Source organism: Delphinapterus leucas, chromosome 16 (assembly GCF_059928025.1).
Source record: "Delphinapterus leucas isolate spDelLeu-1000000601 "Yukka" chromosome 16, BTC_Dleu_Yukka2, whole genome shotgun sequence".
In the NCBI taxonomy this organism is placed as follows: Eukaryota; Metazoa; Chordata; class Mammalia; order Artiodactyla; family Monodontidae; genus Delphinapterus; species Delphinapterus leucas.
This window is the reverse complement of record NC_143144.1, coordinates 82,034,356-82,055,220: the sequence shown is the minus strand read 5'-3', so window position 1 is coordinate 82,055,220 and position 20,865 is coordinate 82,034,356. Positions and strand designations below refer to the sequence as shown.

Sequence of the window (20,865 nt, the reverse complement as noted above, 5' to 3'; positions counted from 1 at the left end):
ATCAAAACACAAAACTTGATTTTAGAATGAATCATTTCTTTAAAAAAAAAAAAAAAGCAGTATTTTCAAATACCGCTCTCCACAGAATCAAAGAAAAGAGTTGCTAACACAGACTTTGTAGATGTAGGGAAACCCACGTCCTTTATATGGCTCCTGTTAACCCATTAGAAGCAAGCCATACTGCAGAGATTTTTTTCCTTTATGCTTTTCCCATAAAGCAGCACGGCCCACTATCCCATGGCACCCAGAGTGGCTACCATAAATAGATTTAGCTCAGTTCCTCATCGGAGGGCTCTCCACATTTATCCGATCAGGAGCTAGAATCCCCGAGAAGTCTTTAAGAAAAAATAGCAATTCTCTCGGATTCCAATAATAGATTAATCACGTCATCTTCAAAAAAGTAATAAAAACCCAAACCAAGTAAGTTGCATTTGGAAAACCATCTGCCTGTGAAGTGGAGATGTGCGTGTGAAGTGGCAATTTGCAAAGCAGAAGAGGCAGCGCCGTCGGGTTTCTTCACGAATATAGTAAAACAGGTTTGTCTAATAGGGAAACATGCCTTACTATCAAAAGAAAACCGAGTGTATCCCACATGGAGAAGGAAGCAAGCTTTAATGTCCGAGAAGCATTTCAAGCTGTGCCTGCCAGCGATTCTCCGCCTGTCTGATTTTCCTTAACATAAAAGCCGACCTCACCTGTTTAAAAATAATTAGGGAGCAGGCAGTAGTCATTCCGGCCAAAAGTTTGTGCTGCCTGCATTTGCACGTGTGTTTCTGTTCCACTGACACATCTGTTGCTGTCTCCGACTGCAGGAACCATGGTCAGTAAGGAACCCAGCAAATGCGCACTCACGACCTCGGCCAGTGAAGTGGAGCCTGCCGCGTGCCTGGCCCTGGAGATGAAATATGCCCTGGATCCCAACCGGCAGATTAAGAAGCGTAATAAAGCCCTGCAGGTGCGGTTTAAGGATATCTGCGAGGCGCAGAACGAGCAGAGGGACACGCAGCTCTCCTCGGGACAGCTGGGCGACAAGCCAGCGTCCTACAGGGCCACCTACCGCAAATACATGACCGTGCCCGCTCGGAGGTCCATCCCCAACGTCACCAAGAGCACAGGTGTGCAGACCTCGCCGGACCTTAAGAAGTGTTACCAGACTTTCCCCCTGGACCGCAAGAAGGGGAATCTCAAAGGCATCCCAGCTGCGGATGCCTTTAAAAGTCAAAACAATGGGTTTGTAATTGATGCGAAAGAGAAGACTGAGGAAGGGCCCGGGGAGGGGTCCCGGCAGTGGGACGCGGACCGGGTTCAGAAGGCGGCGGCATTGGTTTTCCACTCTGATGAGCACGTGAACGCGCTGGGCCAGCCCGCCGGGGTCAACTGCGCAGAGCCATGCAGAACCCCCGACCTGCACCGCTGCCCAGATGCTCCTCTCCAGAACTCCACTCGTCCTCCCTCCCAAGAGCCCGATTACCAGCTGCACGGGAAAGCAAAGCACGACCGGGCGACCCCAGACGCCGAGGAACCCGCCGCATCGGCCCACGGGACGGTGTTTAAGACGGAGGTGGCCACCCTTTACGCACCTGCCCCCGGCGCTAGGGCCCCCGAGCTGGCCTTGTCGAACTCCGCCCCCTCGAGCGAGTGGGCCGTCTGCCCCGTGGCCGACCAGGAGCGGAGGAAGGCCTCACGGGCCAATGGGCTCCAGGCCCCGCCCGGCGCTGCCCTGGCCTGCTCGCCCCCGACGCAGTGCCTGTCCCCCGAATGTAGTGAAGCGTCCCTGCAGACTCAGGCCCCCCCGGCGCACGAGCACCAGCCTTGTCCGACAGCGCTCGCCGTGGGTGAAGAATGCCAACAAATCGTGCCTCGTGCGGAAGTGGTCGATCTGAAAGCACAGCTTCAGATGATGGAGAACTTAATCAGTTCAAGCCAAGAAACCATCAAAGTGCTCTTGGGGGTCATTCAGGAGTTGGAAAAAGGAGAGGCCCATCGGGAAGGGTATGTATGTTCACGCCTTTCTTATGATGCTCCCTGCAGGCTTATCACCCTCAGGGGCCAGCAGCAGCCCCCAAAGCCCAAATCCTTAATGAGACTAAAGCCTGCGTTTCTGAGAACAGGCTGTAGTCTGAGGACAGAGCAAGGTCAAAGCAGTCCCAGGTTATTTTATGACGCTAGACCTCATTTACCCTCACCTGCAGGACTGACTTGTTGGTTAGCATTCCTGCACCTGGCCTGGAATTTAATACCTATTTTCTGAATGAACTGATGGAGCTTTCCTTTTTATCTCCCAGGGCTAAAGGTTTATGATACTGATGAAGTATAATAGGTATGCCAGTCCAGAATATCTAATCTAAATAAGAAGCTACCTGCCTCTTAGGAAACATATTATGGAAAAGAAATTCGGATGGCATTTTGAAAAGTAAATGCTGACTCGCTTATGCTAAATAATTGGAATAACATTGATATTCAGGACTGTATGAGGTTTTATATTTTATACAGCAGACAATTTTTTTTTTTCTTACTTGGAACGCATAGAAGCAATGCCCATCCTTAGACAAATCCTATCTGTATATCATTAGGAGCAAGATGCCTTTCTCCACGAGTTGCCCTGTGTGTACAGGTGGGCAGGAGGGAGAATGAAAACAGCCAGGACTGTCTGCCATTGATAACAGATCACTGAACTCTGTTGCCCTTCTTTTGTACTTGAAATTGTGCTAGGACAGCCAGGCAGTGTGCTAGGCTGATACGAAACAGCCAGCACTGCTCTGCTTCCGTGTTTCTTGAAACAGTGTCACGGCTCACTGGTTTTGTCTAGACGGCCAGACCTTCTCTCTGTCCCATTCCCCCATGAAGCTGTCTGGATTCCAGCAGCCCATGTTTTGGAGGTGGCATCTGAGGCAGTGCCCTGTTGCCTCGCGTGATTAGCACGCTTCACCCCGTGGGCTCCCACCCCTGGGTTAAGTGAGCTGGCAGCCAGCATGAAGATAAGCCAAGAAATGCACTGTCAGGGCAGCAAACCACCCTTGCACAGGATTGCTGGGGCTGAGTTACGTTGTGTTTGCATGTTGCAGACAAAGGGGAGGGAGCAACCTCTGTGATCTTAAGCCCTGGCCCCAGAGGCAAGGTGCCTGGTGCAGATGTTGCCCTTGGTGTCTGGCCTCTCCAGCTTCGTGTAGGTGGTCCATCTACAAAAGGAGTTAACTCTCAATAACCCCCACCTCCTACGACCCAGCATTGTTTGCAGCCTACAGTATTAAGCAAAACAAGCTGCTAGCCAATCGTAAACTAATCTAACAGTAGACCTACCATTATAGAATGGTTTTCAAAGGCTTTCTTGAATTTTGGGTTTACATCTCCATTTTCATCCCACTTCAATCATTTAGCCTTGAATAAATACATAACCAAAAGCAACACACTAAGGTGGGTCTGTAAGGGATTTGTGATCAGTAAACCACTCCCATGGAAACATGAAAAGCCCAAACAGGGACCGATCACTGACTTCGATATAGCTGGTAGTGACTTAAACCAGACAGCAAACTAGAAAGATACCAACATCACCAAATGGGAAATAAAATTCAACAAATGGTATAAAACCAAGTGCATATACTAAGTCGCGTGCATCTCACAGGGGTGTGTCCCAAAATAAACAGCTGCATGGGTTGAACATCCACAAACACCCCATGCAAGGAGAACTGTGTTCTACACGGAGGTTCCTTCTATTAGAACAGGGCGGAAAGTTGTTTTAAATGGGATCCTCTGAGTTCTTTGAGACTACATCAGTCTTCAAAGTGGTTTTGAGTTTGTTAAGACATGTCTAGGTGGGAATTCTGGCTCTGAGGACTTGGGCGAGGGCTGCACCTCTCTGTGCCTCATTGCTTCACCTGTAAGTTGGAGCTCATCCCCCGTCCTGCAGACCGAGGGTGAGGAAGACAGGGAGTGACCTTTGAATGCACGGAGCCCAGCACCAGGTGCATCTGAATGGGGTGGCGTCTGCTGGTGGCGTGAGGGTTGCCTTGCTGGTCAGCGGTGTTGGGGTCTGGGGAACACTTAGTGGCCCCATGTCTGAGTCCAGAGTGACGGATGCACCCCACACACTCTCAGTACACAGGCTGCCACCAAGGGCCGTTCCTGCTGGCCCTGACCTGCTTTGTCCACATGTGGCTATTGAAATTCAAACTCGAATTAATTACAATTGTAATTCCGTTCTTTAATCACATCGGAAACATCACAGGTGCCCCAGAGCCACCTGTGGAGACTGACTCCTACACAAGACAGAGGACACTGCCATCATCACAAAAAGGCCTTCGCCCCAGTATCCCCAAAACAAGGGACAGTGCCTGGCTCCTAACCATTTGAGGAGTGGGCACCTTCGATCAAGGCAAAGGATGACTTGACTTAGAAATCAATCTCTAGGTCAGTTGTTGTCTGCACAGGCCAAGTTCACGGTAGGAAAGCAGGACCATAGCCGGGTGAACCCCCACATCTGTTCCTAATAATCTACATTTCCACCTCCCTCCCTGCGCTCTCCGGATAACAGTGAGTCAAGTGGTTTCAAATCCCAAAGCCCCCTTGAAGGTGACCTCTCTTGCTCAACTGCCCAGGGTCATTGATTTGCCCAGAATTCAAATTCCCACCACTGTTTTCCACTTCAGAATATGGACAAGGAGACAGCGGCCTCGGAGGTGGGCAGATAAGAAGCAAAGCTCCTTCTCCATCCCTTTCTCAGGGGTCTGGGCCAGCAAGGGGGGAGAGTCTGCTGGTACATTTTTAACAACTGGCTCTCAAAGAAGGGGGAGTAGCATTTGCTGATTTCCACGGTGTAAATACTGCTATTGTGGCCAGTATCAGCCAGCTCATTAAATCCCGAAAATGTAACCTTCGGCTGCTCTGAGCACTGGACCAACGCCCTGAAGGACATGCACCAGGACAGTCACTTTAAAGGAGGAATTCACAGGACTTATTTTATGTGCTCAGTCTAAGCCAAGAAATGTTATCCTATCGTTGCATCTCATGGTAGAAAACAGTAAAGCTCGCTCCACGTAGGTTATTGTTATAGTCATTTTGTAACATGACAAGGAATTTCACGATCACATTAAAATATTGGAAAACACTCCACGTCATCACCTGTGAAGAATGCTCAGAACCTGTGTACAATCCACTTCTCTCCTCACCCTTCACCCCCAAATTAGCTTGCAAGGGCCTTTGTATAGAAATTAACCTTCAGTAAGAGGAGTCTCAGTGAGGGAAGGAATTCAGTGTGCACTTGACTTAGAAATCAATCTAAGAGCTCACGACTTTGAAACCAAGTGACACATTTTGCCCCCAGATCCCCACTGCACTGCAGGCTTGAGCCAGGGCTGGCGAGGCCTCAGGCGTGCTCTAGCGCAGACCAAAGGAAGACAATGCTCGTTGAACTTGGCTAGCATGGCCATGGGCAAATTACATTGAATGTATAACTTGAATAGAACTTCTTTTCATTGTTGAGTTTGTTTATGCATTACCAAGTCTGCCAGGCAAGTTCTTGCAATAGTTCTTACTCTGTGCGTAGAAATTTCTGTATCACCAACCAGGACCATTTTCAGTAACTTCCAAATTATTTTTCAGAAGAGACTCTTTGTTTACTCTCGTTTGCTTATATAGATTTCCGAAAGGCCTCAGCAGAGAAAGTTTTCAGTTTAGGCAAGTTACTTAATCTCAGCTAGTTTCAGTTTCATCTTCTATTAAACAGGGATGCTAGAAGCTTAACAATGTTGTCCACAAAGGTCTCAGCAATAACCGACGCACAGCGGGCACTGAAAAAGGACCTATCCTAATATGAGCATTTCAGCGGGATGCATTCTTTAAGCGAGTGGACGTGCACAAAGTGTTCAGGAACATATGCCTTCTTATTCTTAGTCCCTTGTAAAATGTCTGGGCAATTCACTAAAACCGCTCACTTTAAACAATTCAGGCAGCCTTTGATCCCTCTGTTTGCGTGAATGCCAAGAATGATCCTGCTTATTTCAAAGCTCTCAGCGTTATTCTTGTCTCTTCCCGGGAAGTTCAGGGTCACACAGGATATCTAAACGAGCCACAAATGTAATCGCTGAAGGCTGAGACCGGGCAAACGGGGCACTGAGTTTAGAAACCCAACCAATTCTTGTTAACAGTCGTAATTCCCCAGAGCAGCTGTGGGTTGCTGGGCAGGTGACCCTCCGACCCAAGGCTGTGGGGCTGCAGCACTCAGCTCAGGGGCTGCACCCTTACCGGCCACCTCGGCAGGGAGACGGCTGCTTACTTCTAAGGTGCTGGCAGCCCCACATGTGAGGTGTCTTGAGGGGTTCACTAGCGGATGACAACCCAGCGACCCTCGGTTCTTCAGAGAAGACCTACAGATGACATGAGAAGCTTTACTCCACCCATTAAGCAAGAGGGCAGGAACCTGCCATTGCCCAGAGTGAGATAGGTTCTTTCACTGGTCGGGTCTCTCCCAGTATCAGCCAAGTGCTAGCTGCAGGCTTGGGGGTGTGGGAAGGAGGAAGGAGCAGCTAAACCCAGGCCACTCCTGGCCCTTAAATGTGACCAGCAGGCAGCAGGCAGACAGGAGATCATGAAGCTCCGGGGGCTTTGTACTGAGTCAGAGCGAGTGTGAGGCCATCACATAAGACACGAAAATCCTAAGTAACCAACCAGCCCGAGGAGCCTGGTAGCTTGCAGTGAGCGTTATAAATCCAGTGGTTCAACCTCCCGGCCATGGGGTCCTATTCAACCTCACTGAGAAACGGGTTTCTCCACGGGGGGATGTCCCGTTCTCCCGAGTCCAAGTCACACAGCGACAGGAAAGGGAAAAACTAGCCAGGGGAATCGCCCTGAGGTCAGGGGCCCTTTGAGGGCACAGTCTCAGGGGCTCTGCCGGCAAAGGCAATAGGAATAAAGGTCTGGGGATGGCCACGAGTTAAGACAAACCCAGTGTGGAATCCTGTAGTCACGTTTGCTCAACTTTGTTTTTCCTTTTAATCACTGACAACAGAGGCAGCCACAGAATGGGTGAGGGTGTGTGTGTGGTACGTACATGTAGAAATAAGGACCTAGGCCCGCAGGATCTATTTTTACTGAAAGACCTCAGGATCAGCTTCCAATGTAGCAGATGTCAGCAAACTTTTTCTGCAAAGGGCCAAACAGTAACTATTTTAGGCTTTGAGGGCCGTGCAGTCTCTGTTCAAGTGGTTCAGATGTGCCACTACATCGTAAACACAGTCATACACGACACACGTACGAATGAGTATTGCCATGGTCCTAGGAAACTTCACAAAAACAGGCGCTAGCCAGACTTGGGCCAGTTTGCCAGCTCCTGCGACATGGTCTTGTAAGTGTAGTAACCATAGTTCCTCGACCTGAAACCAGGTCACAATATGGGCACAGGGCAATCCCAGATGTGACTGCCCCACAGACGAGTGTATCGTTCATTCACAGGTTCAAATGGCTTCTACCAGGAGTCTCCTAAGTGTTGCGCACTGTGTCAGGCAAGGTGGGGCGGGGAGGGTAGAAGGCAAAGAACTCAGGCCCTCTCTGAAGCGTCCACAGGTCGCTGACACTGTGTCTGTACAAGCCTACGCTTATCTGTTCATCAGCCCATCAAACCTGCAGGATTCTGCTGGGGAAGTGTGCATGTGCGTGTGCGTGTGTATTATACACAAACCTGTAATTTACATGCATATACATACATGATGTGGAAAAGGTCTCACTCTCCCACCAGCAGCAGTAAGAGGTCATCACAACACCTGTTTATGTGATGTGACTTGCTTTCACCTAGATATTAATGCTGGATGGACAGAAATTACATACTTGCTTTACCTTCTGTCCTTATATTGACAGATCACTGAGCAGCAGGCACTCTTCAGGGGGACCTGTCAGGGGATGAGAAATCTCTCCAAATTTTCTCTAATTATCCATGCCCAAACAGAATAAATACTGCATCGCAATTACAGAGGAAGCATAAAGGGACAAGTTAATTTGTTTAAGTCACAGAGCAGAAAGAACCTACAGGAAAAATCAAGCATCACTGCAGCAGCCGGGGAGTAGCCCGGAGTCACGGAGGTCCCAGCAGGAGGCGTGCAGCCTCCCACCCACCCGGAGCCCAGGGGGGAGTCAGGCACAGTTAGACAAACCCATCTCAGGTCGGCTGTGCATCCTCTAGAAGGAGACCGGGTTACTCTTGCCCGAACCCACCCAATTAACTGAGATCAAAGTTTTCCACCTGGTTAGCTGGCATGGCCAGATGTCAAAGAGGGGAGGTGGGTGCTTCTGAGGTCTTGACAAGCATCCTGGCGGATGTCTCTGGAATGTGAGCACTGCCTTCCTGGGTGTCTGGCCCGACAGCGCATCACAGGAAAGAGGGTGTGTGAGCCGAGAAGGGAGAGCAGCACACAGGGTCAAGCTCGGAAACAAAAAGGTTCTCCTCCTGCCAGCCGCACCCCTGTCCTCTCATGCTCCCTATTTGAAAGGGATGGAAATGTTAGCACTTCATTGTCTAAAGTTCTTGAGAAATCAGTTTTGGTGTCTCTGCCCATTTGTTGCAACCCCAAACATTTTAAAACATGCCAGCCAGCGGACTGAGGTTCCCTCCTGTTCACGTGGTTTTTCCATTTTCCGAGAATGACCGGGGCTCTGCAGCCAACTGGTCCTGAGCTGGCCACGTTGCCCCGTCCCTCCCTGTTTGTCCTACATGTGCTTGGGGATGGTTATTAACCTCTCCAGTGCCTTTCTCCAGAGGCTTCTGACTCTGTGAAAGAGACCTAAGAACACCCGCCCCTCCTGGGCTTCCCTGGGAGATTAAATAAACTACCGAGGACCAGGCTCTCTTTGTACACTGTGTGTGCAAAGTTAACTCCTTTCAAGTTACTTTGTTACTGAGAAGCAGCCTTCCAGGTGCTAAAATGCAGGGAGGTGATGCAAGGGTGCAGGCGTGAACACCTTCAGAGAGATGTTCTTGCTTTACTCAAAAGGCAGGTTTATTTCCAAGGATCAGGAGGGGCTGAGGATTACGGGATGGAGACCTCCAGCTTTGTGCTCGTTTTCAGAGAAGTGTACGGGGCAAGGTTACGTGGTGTTGCGGCCAAGGCAGCTGATGTGGAGTCAGGAAACGTGGTTTTGTTCCCAGCTCATCCTAGCCTCGCCCCTCTGAGCCCCACGCTCCCACATGAAAGGAGGACAGTCCACACGAGACAAGGGACCTCAAGGGTCCTTTCTGATCTAAGAACCAATCCTCCAGAGATGTCCAAGAACTTCATAATTTCAGCCACTGCTGTAAATACATACAGAAGTTGAGAGAGAGAAAGCAACACAGCCCTTTCTACGGATGTCGGTTAATAAATGCACACAGTGGTCCCACTATTATGTTTTCTTTCTCCTCCTGATGCCTCAGCCATCCCTCATCTCTTCCACTGCTACACTGCTGCAACTGGCCTCTGTCCTTCTAGCTTGCAATCCTTTGAATAGTCTTCAGGGAAACCCCTCGTTTTTTCTTTTTCTTTTATAACTAATGGCTTTTATATATTTGATAAAATATTCAAGTTCTAAAGTCCAAGTACAAGTTACCGTGTTTTATGATTTTGAAATAGAAGCATACATGATATTCTAGCATTTTCTTCATTTAATACACAGGGCTGCACTGGGTCTTTCCTATAGCTTAAATGTATATAACGTTGTAAATACTATTTTTAAGTTTTTAGGCAATAATAAGCCTTTCCGTCCTTAATATGAAAAATGAAGCACATATATTTACGAGAATATAAAACGGGTTCCAAATTCTTGCTTTGGGCTTCATGTAGGTATCACACATACTTGAAAATGTAATTTAAATAATCTTCCTGTGCAGAATGCCAAGAGAGATTTCAAATACCTCCCTAGCCTTTTAAGTTGGTTGGTGAATAAAAGCCTCACTACTGAGCCACGAGGCAATTCAGACAGCCCATTCGTAGATAAAATGAGCACTTCAAGGCTTGGCATGAACGTTTATGGAGTTTATGGATTTGTGTCCCAGAACTCGGGTTTAAAAAAAGAGAGAAATGAAATGCAAGCTCTACTTTTCAAATACTTTTCTTTCTTTTTGAAACCCCATGCAATTTCTGCTAAGCTACGCAAAAAATGGTTTGAGCTCTATTTCCCACTGGCTCTGGGGGAGAGTTCCGGTGAAGTGTGTGTCTCTGGGCAGAGCACCAACAGAGCTCATCCATTTTGAGCACCTACAATATGGTGGCCATCCTGCATTGTCTCATTTAATCCCCCAAATAACACTGTAAGGTAGGAATACGCTTCCACCGGGAAACTAAAGCTTGGATATATTAAGTAACATCCCCAAGGTCAAGACTGGTGAGAAATAGTAAAGACAAAACTCACATCCAGACCCACCAGGCCCCAGCAGTATCCTCTCCCTCCTCTGAAAATGGGAAACCTAGACGTCTGCGCAGATTTGCAAAGCAGACGCTTTTGCTGCTCCTGCCAATTCTGGGTTCTTCCTTTTACTGGATGGGATCAAGAGGCTCCCGCACCCAGACCTGGTAAAGGTCCACGTGAATTTATGTTCTGGAGAAAGCACACTTTTAACGCTGGAGGGAGCAGAAAGCACCTCGGAAGGGATCCCGGTAATAAATTATGTTTTTAAGGGTTCCTAATCAGTAAGAGGGATCCCCTCTGTGAGGCAGTTTCAGAGAAATCAAAGCCGCTGATACCGAAGTCCAGGGACCAGCAGCCGTCCATGAGCAACCTTCCCGGGGAAACCACTTCAAAGCTTTCACGTACCGCCTGTCACCTAAGTGGCTCGTCCAGTGACCACCAAGTGCCACCCGGGCTCTACCTGAATCAAATGTATGTCCACATTCATGGGAGCAAACGCTGAAGCAAAGTTTTTAATGCACCATAAAAACAAGCAAACTTGTGTTTTAAAAGCCAGATCTGAACGGACAATTATGAAAAATGAGTTCCTCTACGTAAAGAAGGTGTAAAACTGGGCCTATTTTGACCCAAAATGGAGTCAGATTTTTTTGTCAGTATCTCATTGGTTACAGCACTAGACTGGCTCCCCAGATAAAAGTCTCATAATTGGACATCGAGAATTTTATACTTGCTGACACCAAAATTTGAAGATTTTAATCTTCAGCTACAAGAGCTCTGAAGCATTTGTTTAAAAAACGAGTGCAATGTCAAGCTTCTGAAACAAAGCACAGAAGCTTCACAGAGAGGAAGTCTGATTTAAAACTGTGAACCAACGCGCTCTATAAAAAATACATCCAAAGAAATTATACATCAAAGGTAAAAGCTCTGTGGTTATTTACCATCGGAACCACTGCCCAACGCACATCATTAATGCTTTCAAATTAAAACCTCTGTAAGATGGTAAGTGACAATACTACAGCTGAAGGAAGTGGCAGCCCAGAAGGAAAATTCGTTTTCACACAGTATACTCACATTCCTATTTTCCTTCTAGTTTGGTAGCAATGCCACCAAAATTCATTTTCATTAATTTTCAACAAACTATAGCTTTAGCTTTATGTCTCCTTCAGGAAACAAGTTAATCAACTCAGCTTCAGCTCAGCCCTAAAAAGTTGTTTCCTTTATTAATAGCTACTCCTGGTGCCCTCTGGGGCCAGTGTCTTCTTTGTCATTATCGTCATCATTTTGCAACTTAGCATCTCCTTGATTTCAGGAATATGTGAAGGAAACTCTGCCCTATTTGTAATATAACCGGGCAGTTCTACATGCCAAATAATAATCAGTATCTGTCCCTATTTTTACATATTATGGTTTTATATTATGGAAATAGGATTAGAAAACACAAAAGAAAAGGTCCTGCCCTAACAATAGTGTTCATTTCCGTGTCTGTCTCTGTTCAAATCTCTACGTATTTCTGAGAGGAGTAATAATGACTGTGCAATAATAAGAAGACAGTCCCTCTTCTTCATCACGCATGGCTCTGTGTAAAGGCAAGGAAGGAGAGAGCCGGGGCAGGGCCCAGGGAGAGGCACAGACGATGAGACACCATGCTGGAGGAGAGGCAGGTAGCTGCTGCCAACCCCGGGGGACGAGAAGCTACATGGCCTCGACTCCCCATGCTGGCGGCCATGCTGCACCACTCACCACCATTATAGTTTCCCTTTAATTCTTTGTAATGAAAGCAAGCATTAAAAGCTTCCCTAACGGCCAGAGCCTCCCCAGAATAACAGAGTCACCGCATTTGTTGGGGGGCTGGGCTAAGAAAAGTTAATTTGTCAACAGCGTCTAAAGAAAGCCACCGAGTTCATTATATATGGTGTTTGCCACTGAAACGTGTTCACCAGGATTCCTTCTGGGATAAAGAAATGACATTTCCTGGGGTGAGGAGGGAGCTGGTTTAGGTGCAGACTAAGCCATTTATTTTAATAACTGGGTGTGGAAAGCAGAGGATGACTGGCCCTTCCCACTTGTGCGGGGAAATTTAAGATGGTACCAGGGTAATACTTTTAGACAGATGTTTTCACCTGATCCAGCTGGGAACATCACAGAACTGACCACCCTGTGGGTGGGTATCAGTTAATCCAGCAGAACACTCAGGCAGATTCTTCATTCACTCATTCACTCGTTCACTCATTATTCAAAACTATTTCTTGAGTACCCGCTACACTTCAGACCCCAATGTGAGCACTGAACGTCCATCAGGGAATAAACAGACAAAATCTCTGCCCTCGGCGTGCTGACATTCTAGTAGAAGAGACAGACTAAAAAGCAAAATCATAACTCAAATTTGTGGCATGTTCCACGGTGGTAAGTTTAAAGCAGAGAAGAGAGGCAGGTACTGACTTTCTATCAGTCACGACAGAAGCTTGCGTTTACGAAGCACAGCTCCAGCCCTGCTCTCCAGAAGGTACCAGACTACGTGCTGGGATTGGGGAGATGGCTGAAGCTGTGTCCACGGCCACCAGTGTGCTCTCAGCCACACAGGAGAAAGACACCTCTACTGGACATCATCAGCATTCGCTGTGGAATGATCTGGAAAAGAGCCACAACAGGGTGCTGGGAATTTGCCAGAAGCCATGCTGGGCAGCCTATGAGGGAACAGAGGAGCTGGTCCAGACCAAGGATGCTGGTGTGAATGAGCACAGAAACTGCCCCACGGAAGGACTGCTACTTTTTGAAGTTACACAACTTACTCCGTTAACTTAGAAGCAATTCCTTCATCTTGGAAACAAATGTCCTCTAGATTTTAAGTGTCGTGAGGGCAAGGTCTGTGTTTTATTCATCCAAGCAACTGCTCCCCAGCAAAGGGCCGCGCACAGAGCTGGCGAACAAGAACCAGCCCGTGGACGGAACACGCGAACACAGTGAAAGCCAGTTGGTTACTCTGGCTAATCTATAGCAAAGTGCTTGAAAGTCTATAATCAGAGCACTACACAGAAATAACTAGGATTACTGAAAACCATCCTGATGTGTTTAATCAGCTCACACGGGGTTACACAGAGAGCTCGTTCTTCAAGGGCCCACATCTCAATTCTTGCCTCTGGGAGAATGGTACATGTACAATTTTGAGAACTTCACCCTCTAGTGGAAAAAATTAAGTAAGGGTAACACTAATGGGAAGAAGAAAGATCCAGCTCAAGCTATGATTGGGCTGTGCTCTAAAACATCACTTCTAGGTAACTTGTTTGGACCTCTGCACAATTTCCAACAAGCCAAAATCATAGATGGTGTCGGAGTTCCCAGGCTATAGCCCTCAAGTTTCTTTAGCTGTACTGAGACTTAACAGAGAATGCTGTGAAATCTAACAGTCACGTTTGTAGAGCGATTATTTCTTCTAACACAGGACTCCAAAACTGGATCTCCCTTGAAGGTTCCATCCAGAACAACTCTTATTTTCTGCCAGCGACATCTGGAACACACACATTCAAACTCAGGAGGATCGCATGAGTGTGTGTGGAAAGAAGGATTTGACGTCCTTCAATCTCAATGAGAGCCCTTTCCTCCAAAAAGAAGTCCAGGAGACGAAACTAAAAACAGAGGAAACCGGTAGTTAATGAGAATGGCCTTACTGCCTGACCTCACATCTACAGGCAAAAGAGCAGGAGAGCAGAGAAAGCAGGGTCCTAGAATAAATGCTTGCTGGCTAAAATTCTCTAAATACAAACAATGTAGCGATTATAACCAAGAAACTAGTGCAGTCACTGCTCTACCATATTCAGGGCAATAAACAGAAAACATGGAAGTGAGTCTTTTAAAGCTTTCTTTAAATGTCAAGAGCTGTCAAGTTCCACTGAAACAGAGATCAAACCAACCCTCATAGATCGACTGAGACAAAGTTGCCTTCCCAAATAACTTTATTTTTCATTTGCTCTTTCATTCATCATTCCATGCACCCAAAGCCTTTCCACCTCTCCTGTGACCAGCAAGCCAGATGTCGGCTGGGCAAACAAAGAAAAAGGCAAAGCACGCCATGACGATACCAAATGCTGGGAGTGCTGGCGGAGGAGAAGTCACTGAGAGCTGGCCAAAGGGCACCTGAAGAGCAAGTGACGGTGCAGAATTCTAAAAAGGCTTCACAACAACCAGCCCACTTAGACATCCCTGAGGCAGGGGAAAGCAGGGGTGGTGAAAAGATCTGGGGTCAGTGTTGGTCTGTGTTCTTCAAACTGCAACCTCAGTTTCTAAAACAAACACACTGCTCTGTCAGCTTGGGGATTCCAGGCCACTAATGAACAAAGAATTGCCCAGCCTAACATAGCAGGTCTGCCGCTGGCTACAAAACGGCTCCCCTCAGCTACTGGGAAAAAGGGACCTGGTCAGACCATCACCAGTGAAAGCCAGTACTGCCTTTTATTGACCAATGGGTGTTCTTGGCGTTTGTTAAGAAAACTGGCGTCATATTTTTTTAACGAACTTAAATTGGATGTCCCCCAAATCCTGGCATTCAATACCTCAAGTTAATAAAACAGATACAGTTGAGTTTCCACGGTTATATGGGGAAAGTCTACATTCACTTTAGCCACTAAACAGCTGATATAGGAACTAAACTACAGTTGCAGGGCATAATCTGGCAAATTCCTAGTGAGAAATTAGACTCAGGAACAAGCCAAAACTACTGCCAGAGGTGGGCTTAAAACATAGGAGACGGTCGCGGAAAACAGCTGAGTTTGACTAGTTTTGAAATTTAATTTCCCCTAACAAAAGTAGTGGTTTCGGGCTTCCCTGGTGGCGCAGTGGTTGAGAGTCCGCCTGCCGATGCGGGGGACGCGGGTTCGTGCCCCGGTTCGGGAGGATCCCACGTGCCACGGAGCGGCTGGGCCCGTGAGCCATGGCCGCTGAGCCTGCGCATCCGGAGCCTGTGCTCCGCAACGGGAGAGGCCGCAGCGGTAAGAGGCCCGCGTACCAAGAAAAAAAAAAAAAAAGTAGTGGTATCACTTTATGCCTCTAATTAATGTCACTTTGAGGCTATTAAGTGGAAAAGCCCTTTAAGATGCTGCCATAAATGATGGCTCAGTTATCAAGAGGGCACAGCTGGAGCACACACCTGGCCTAGAACGTGGACGGAAAAAAAAAAAAAGTGAGAAGATGAAGTGAGAAGGCTGAAAGAACAAGAGAGATCAAAATTAGGAGAATAAATTGAACAAGGGCATAAAATGATCACTGAGAGCAGAGACCGTGCCATTTTCTTTGTTGCAGCAAACAACGTCTGAGCAGAGGGCCTAACACATACCTTTGAGTTAATTCAAAGTGACTCAATACCCTATGTAACGAGTGTTCTGAAGACCCCAATTAAAGGATCACGCCCCGATTTGCACATTACCCAAACACGTCTTTTGCTTACATGCTAAGAGCTCTAAACTTGCTGAAAATCACCATGTCATTTAAAAGACCCACAAATTAGCAATGGGGTCACTTGTGCTGTGTGTCCTGTGCCATGCGCCCTGCTCTATGTCCCAAAGTGGAAGTGGAGGAGGGGCCCCTCCAGGTGCATGCTTACACACTGGTGATGCTGGCTGAGAGGAGAATGCTTTTCTGAAATCTAAAACCAAACACTCCATTCACAGTTCCCCAGGGAATGTGAGAAGAGATTTTTCCATGGGCAATTAAAGATCTTCTGGCGAAAGCAGTGTTGTGAGATGTGGCAGGAGAAACAGCACATTAAAGCCAATCCAGTAATCCAGTACCAGTGATTACAATTCAATACCATAGAATTACTTCCACCTGCCAACCACTCTTCTCTGAGCTGCTTATAACTTTGTCAGACTTTGCTTTTGAGAGCAGGCACAGTAAGAGACATTTTTTTTCCCCTTCCTGACCTTTCCACCAAACAATTTTTCTCTGCTGGGGCTGGACTGGAGACACAGGGTTGTCAGTCTCCACTCTCAGGCCCCATCTTCAAGGTCTCAGAGACACTGAGCCACTTGGACGTGGAGCCAGGAAGAAAGCTGCCGGTGACCTTTCTGTGATATTTTGCAGCGCCCTCTCCTACCACCCAGGGCCCTGCTTTCTTAGATCTCCCTGTGATGCGTTCATGAAAAAGCAGATGCCGCCTTGTCCCCGCTGTCCCCGGCTCTCCACCCCTGCCTCCCGGGACACACCTGTGGTCCAGCTCAGGCTGAAGCTGGCAGACATCCTCCTTCGCTGATCATTCCTAAGGCTTTGTGACAAGAACCGCCACACGAGCTCTGCCCTTTGCCTTCCCTTCTTCGTTGCTGTTTTTTAAATCCCATCCCTCATTGCCTCTTTTGTTGCTGATCTGCAACAGGACTAACTGAAGACTTGCAGACCCAAAATTGTCACCAATGCTATCTATTTTATACAAGTGGACAAAAGTATATTTTTACCTTCAGGAATTTTTGATAATGACAACTAAAGAATTGGAGCAGATGGCCTCAGAAGCCAAAGGTAGCTAGAGAAACTGGTGAACCACATTCTGAGTTAAACTTGAAAATTCTAGGCCACTCAGAAAGGAGGATCTGACGTTTTCTTTGAATGGGGGTGCCCCAACTAGAGTTCCATGCTGTCTTCGATAAAGGACACTCATTTTACTTTCTTTAAAGTACAGCAAGGTCTTCTGAAGAAATCTGTTTCACTACAAAGCGGAAGTGGAAATGACTCTCATACTGGACTCCACCAAAACTACCTTGTAAAATTAGCTTGAGCAAAACCTTCTGCTTTAACAAATCAAGAACCACCACCCCTCCATGTGCTTTCCACAAAGTCCATCCTCTTTATATCCCTATTAATTTCATAACTGAAGTCTAGTCTCCTTTACCTTTCAGTAAAGCCCACCCTGACCAATGAGTGTCCAAAGGGCATCAAGGAAGGAGAGGGTCAGGATCCCAGAAATGGTCCCTGGGTTAGGACCGTGATCTGGGGGGATGGGAGTCAAGAGGGTCAGTGGAACAGGCTGGACTCTTGGCGCTGTCCGCGGTGCTGAATGTTATGCTTTCCACTCCCCCACCTCCCCCCACCACAGTAATATACGCTGAGTCCAGAACATTGACAAATGGCAACTAACTGCAGTGAGATGATAAATAGCAAGTGTTGCAAAGATCAGTGCATTAAAACATCCGTGTTTGCAGTGAGCGTGCCTATCGCTGGGGTCCAAAGAGGTTTACACCAGAAAGTGAGAATCAGAACTTCTCAAAATTTATACTCTTCATATGCTTTTTGCACTCAGAATTTTTTTCATTAGATTTGTCTGTTACTGGACTTCAATATGAGAACACAGAGACTGACTGTATTATTTGGTTAATAAATTAATATTAACCAAACACCCAGCGTGTACCAGGCATTGTGACAGGCGTGGGGTTATAAACCTATATAAGGTATAGGTTCCTCAAAACAAAAGAGAAGAGAGTTTTATAAAGGTAGCAATTAACGTGCAAGACAGAAAATTTATAATTTTGGACCAAGATGTTCTCCCTCTGTGGCTCTGACGTCAATAATCTAAGCTCTCTCTTCTCCAAACTTCCAATCACAAAAGACCTCTAGCCCTACTGTCACTGGAGAAGCATCTGCTCCAGCAGTTCAGTTTTTGGATCGCTTCTCTTTTTGGCAATGGCAATCCAGAAAGATAATCATTCCAAGTATGGGTTTTATGACTTGTTTCCAAGCGAGAAGGAAAAAATAGGGACATTCCATAATGGCACTTTGTGTTCCCTGTCCTGTAGAAAGGACTTATCTGTTGTGTCTGTATTTGGAGAACACATTTATTCAGATTCTGCAACACAATTATTAATGTGACCATAAAATCATCAGCGAAGCCAAACCCTACATTTTGTAAGCCCCAGGGACAATTAGATGGATTATCAAAGCAATAAGCACAAGGGGTTACACAGTTTAAGACCTCTACTAAGAACGCCCTCACGCTTAATAAAATTGTAGTGGACATACCTTGATTAACAATAGCTACTGGAGGCAGCCTGTGACTTAACCATATGACACAAGGACAACACTTTAACTTTTATCCACAAATTAATCTCTCACTGACATCCATCTTTATGAACTACCTTTTTGGACTCCAAAGATTTGAATCCTTTCAAAAAGAAAGGTCCTTAACAAAACCATGGAAACATCCTGAAGGGTCTTCCCAAGAATAGTTCGTGGCAATGAGATCTTGAAAACACTTCTCACACATGGTGGCAATATGGCGGACCACCAAATTGTCATTTAAATTAGCTAGAAAAGCGGGGACCACACACAGATACGTCACTCTATAAAGCAGATATTATGACTCACTCGATTCTAATCAACAGGCATCAGCCAAACCGTACTGTATCTCAGGATTGTGTGAGTTAGGCTGGGCTACAAATCAAAGAAGGGAGAAAAAAGAAATTGAATGCAAATGATGTGATAGAAAGGGAGGAGTGAGAGTAAAGGTTAGGAGGAATAGGTTCCATGTCATTCTGTCATCCACGTATAAATAAACCTCTACAGTGGCTTCCCATTAAATTTACAACAATGTCCAAAGAGCTTCCTATTTTATAGGATCTGTTCTCACCTCCCGCCTCTCTCATGTGCCCCAGCTATTCTAGCCACACTGGCCCTTTTATCTGTCCTGCAAACATGCCAACATCATTCCCATGACGACGTTCACAAGTGATGGCCCTTTTGTTTGCAAAACTCATCTCTAGATCTGGAGATGACTAACTGCTCTTTCATTATCATCCAGGTCTCATTCCAAATGCAGGGTCCTCGGGGGGCTTAGCCAAAGCCACCCGTACAACATTTCCTTAACAACGAGCCGTATCCAAAGCCATTCATTCATTCGTTCATGTGTTCATGTGTTGCCTGTCTGGCTCTCCCACTCTGCTGTAAGCTTCGAGGACAAGGACACAATCTTATTCCAAAATGTCTCCTCAGTAGCCAGAATAATGTCTGACACCTAATGGCACTTAATCATTATTTGCTTACTGATTGTAACAGGGGAAAAATGCGTGCTTTTTGCCAAGTGATAAGAATAGTCTGTTCAGAAAGGGCTTTAAAAAGAGCAGTTTATAACTGAAGAACCCCAAGGTCCTGGAAGAGAGTTCTCTTGTGCGTTTCAGGTGCCTGAAGTCTCTGTCCTGTCAGTGCTGGACTCACTGACTATCCCAAGGTGGCAGTCATACAAAGTGCAGAACACAGGTCCCAGGGTTCGAGCAGGGCATCACGGAGCATCAGAAGCCTGGGGTCTAAGAATAATGAGATCCCAGACCTGAAGTGTTGCTATATTCTCCTCTGTAAAATGAGGTTGTGTAATTAATTCGAGGACTCGCGGCTCTAATGTAAGTGAGACACTTGGGAACTCCATGCTCCTGGGCAAGGAAGGGGTGTTGGTGTCGATGAGAGCTGATGCAGATTCTTCCTGAGGTCTCGAGCAGGAAAGTTCTGCAAGCATGGAAGTCGGATTTTCCTTAGAGCCCAGTAAGCGTGCCCCTCAAATAAAGGTTAGGAAGTGCCCTTGATTTCGTCTGTTTTCTTTTAAAAGCCTAAACTTTAGAATGTGACTAGGGCATACAGAAAACTATTACATATCCCCTTCCCTGGCTGGTGCTTAACACACACCAATGAACACACAGAGGAGCTGTCCCTCGTCTGCAGCCCAGCCTAACAGCGGGACAGACACGTCCTGCAGCAAACATGTCATTGCCAGGACTTGTGCTCAAGTACCATGCTTATTTTACCATACAAAATGACCGTGGTCAGACATGAGCTTAGGACAGAGCTCCAGTAAAATCAGTGGGATGGAGAAAGGCCTTTTATATATAATAAGGCATGGGAGAATGGAGGTCAACGTCTAACACAGAGGCCCCTTGGTATGGGTTCGACAAATCTGGAGCCAGGGAGGAAGGTTCAGGAGGAATGTACCCTTGGGGCTTGTCATCAGGAGGAAAGGGCTAAGGAAAAGAGGAAGGTGTGATGCACAAGCTCTTCCCTGTTTCCTTCCTGACAAAGCTCAGGGGAGAGGAAAAGACCCCAAGTGGGCATCCAAAGGCGTCCGAAATGGGGGACAGAGGTCAACACAAACGCAGCCACAGTGACTCCAACTCTGGCTCGAATATCATGGGCCACAGGCGCTGACTGGCGACACTTTAGGACAGAATATTGTCACTTGATTAATAAATAAAATGCACAGAACTCAAAGGTCAAGTCCGAGTTCACCAAAGCTCACTGCAACAACGTGGCATGGATAGGAAAATCCTTTTGTCAAATGTTTATGCAACACCAAATATAATGAGGAAAACAAAAGTTAATTTCAATTCAAAATCCATGATGCGTGCAAGAGAAGTTTACATAGGGAAGGCGATAAAATATCGACTATCCATGTTGACAGAAAACCTTCTGAGCACTATTATTATGTTGAGTCACTCTCCAAACGTAAATATGCCCCCGAAGTATGTATGAGCCAATTCA

General features: G+C 46.7%; 2 protein-coding genes across 4 annotated transcripts in view; one reads left to right on the top strand and one right to left on the bottom strand.

The window, feature by feature from the left end:
* The window catches only part of DOCK1 (dedicator of cytokinesis 1), a 527,459-nt gene that overhangs the window by 278,380 nt on the left and 228,214 nt on the right, over window positions 1-20,865 (bottom strand). The window lies entirely within an intron of this gene.
* The window catches only part of INSYN2A (inhibitory synaptic factor 2A), a 60,713-nt gene that overhangs the window by 21,047 nt on the left and 18,801 nt on the right, over window positions 1-20,865 (top strand). The window contains exon 2 of one of the 3 annotated variants that reach the window (XM_089898354.1): window positions 813-1,992. In XM_089898354.1, the coding sequence (XP_089754480.1) occupies window positions 818-1,992 (1,175 nt within the window). In that variant the 5' untranslated portion in view covers window positions 813-817. Of the gene's footprint in view, window positions 1-745; window positions 3,362-20,865 lie in introns of those variants that run through there. The other 2 variants (XM_022568466.3, XM_022568467.3) reach the window with 2 other exon arrangements.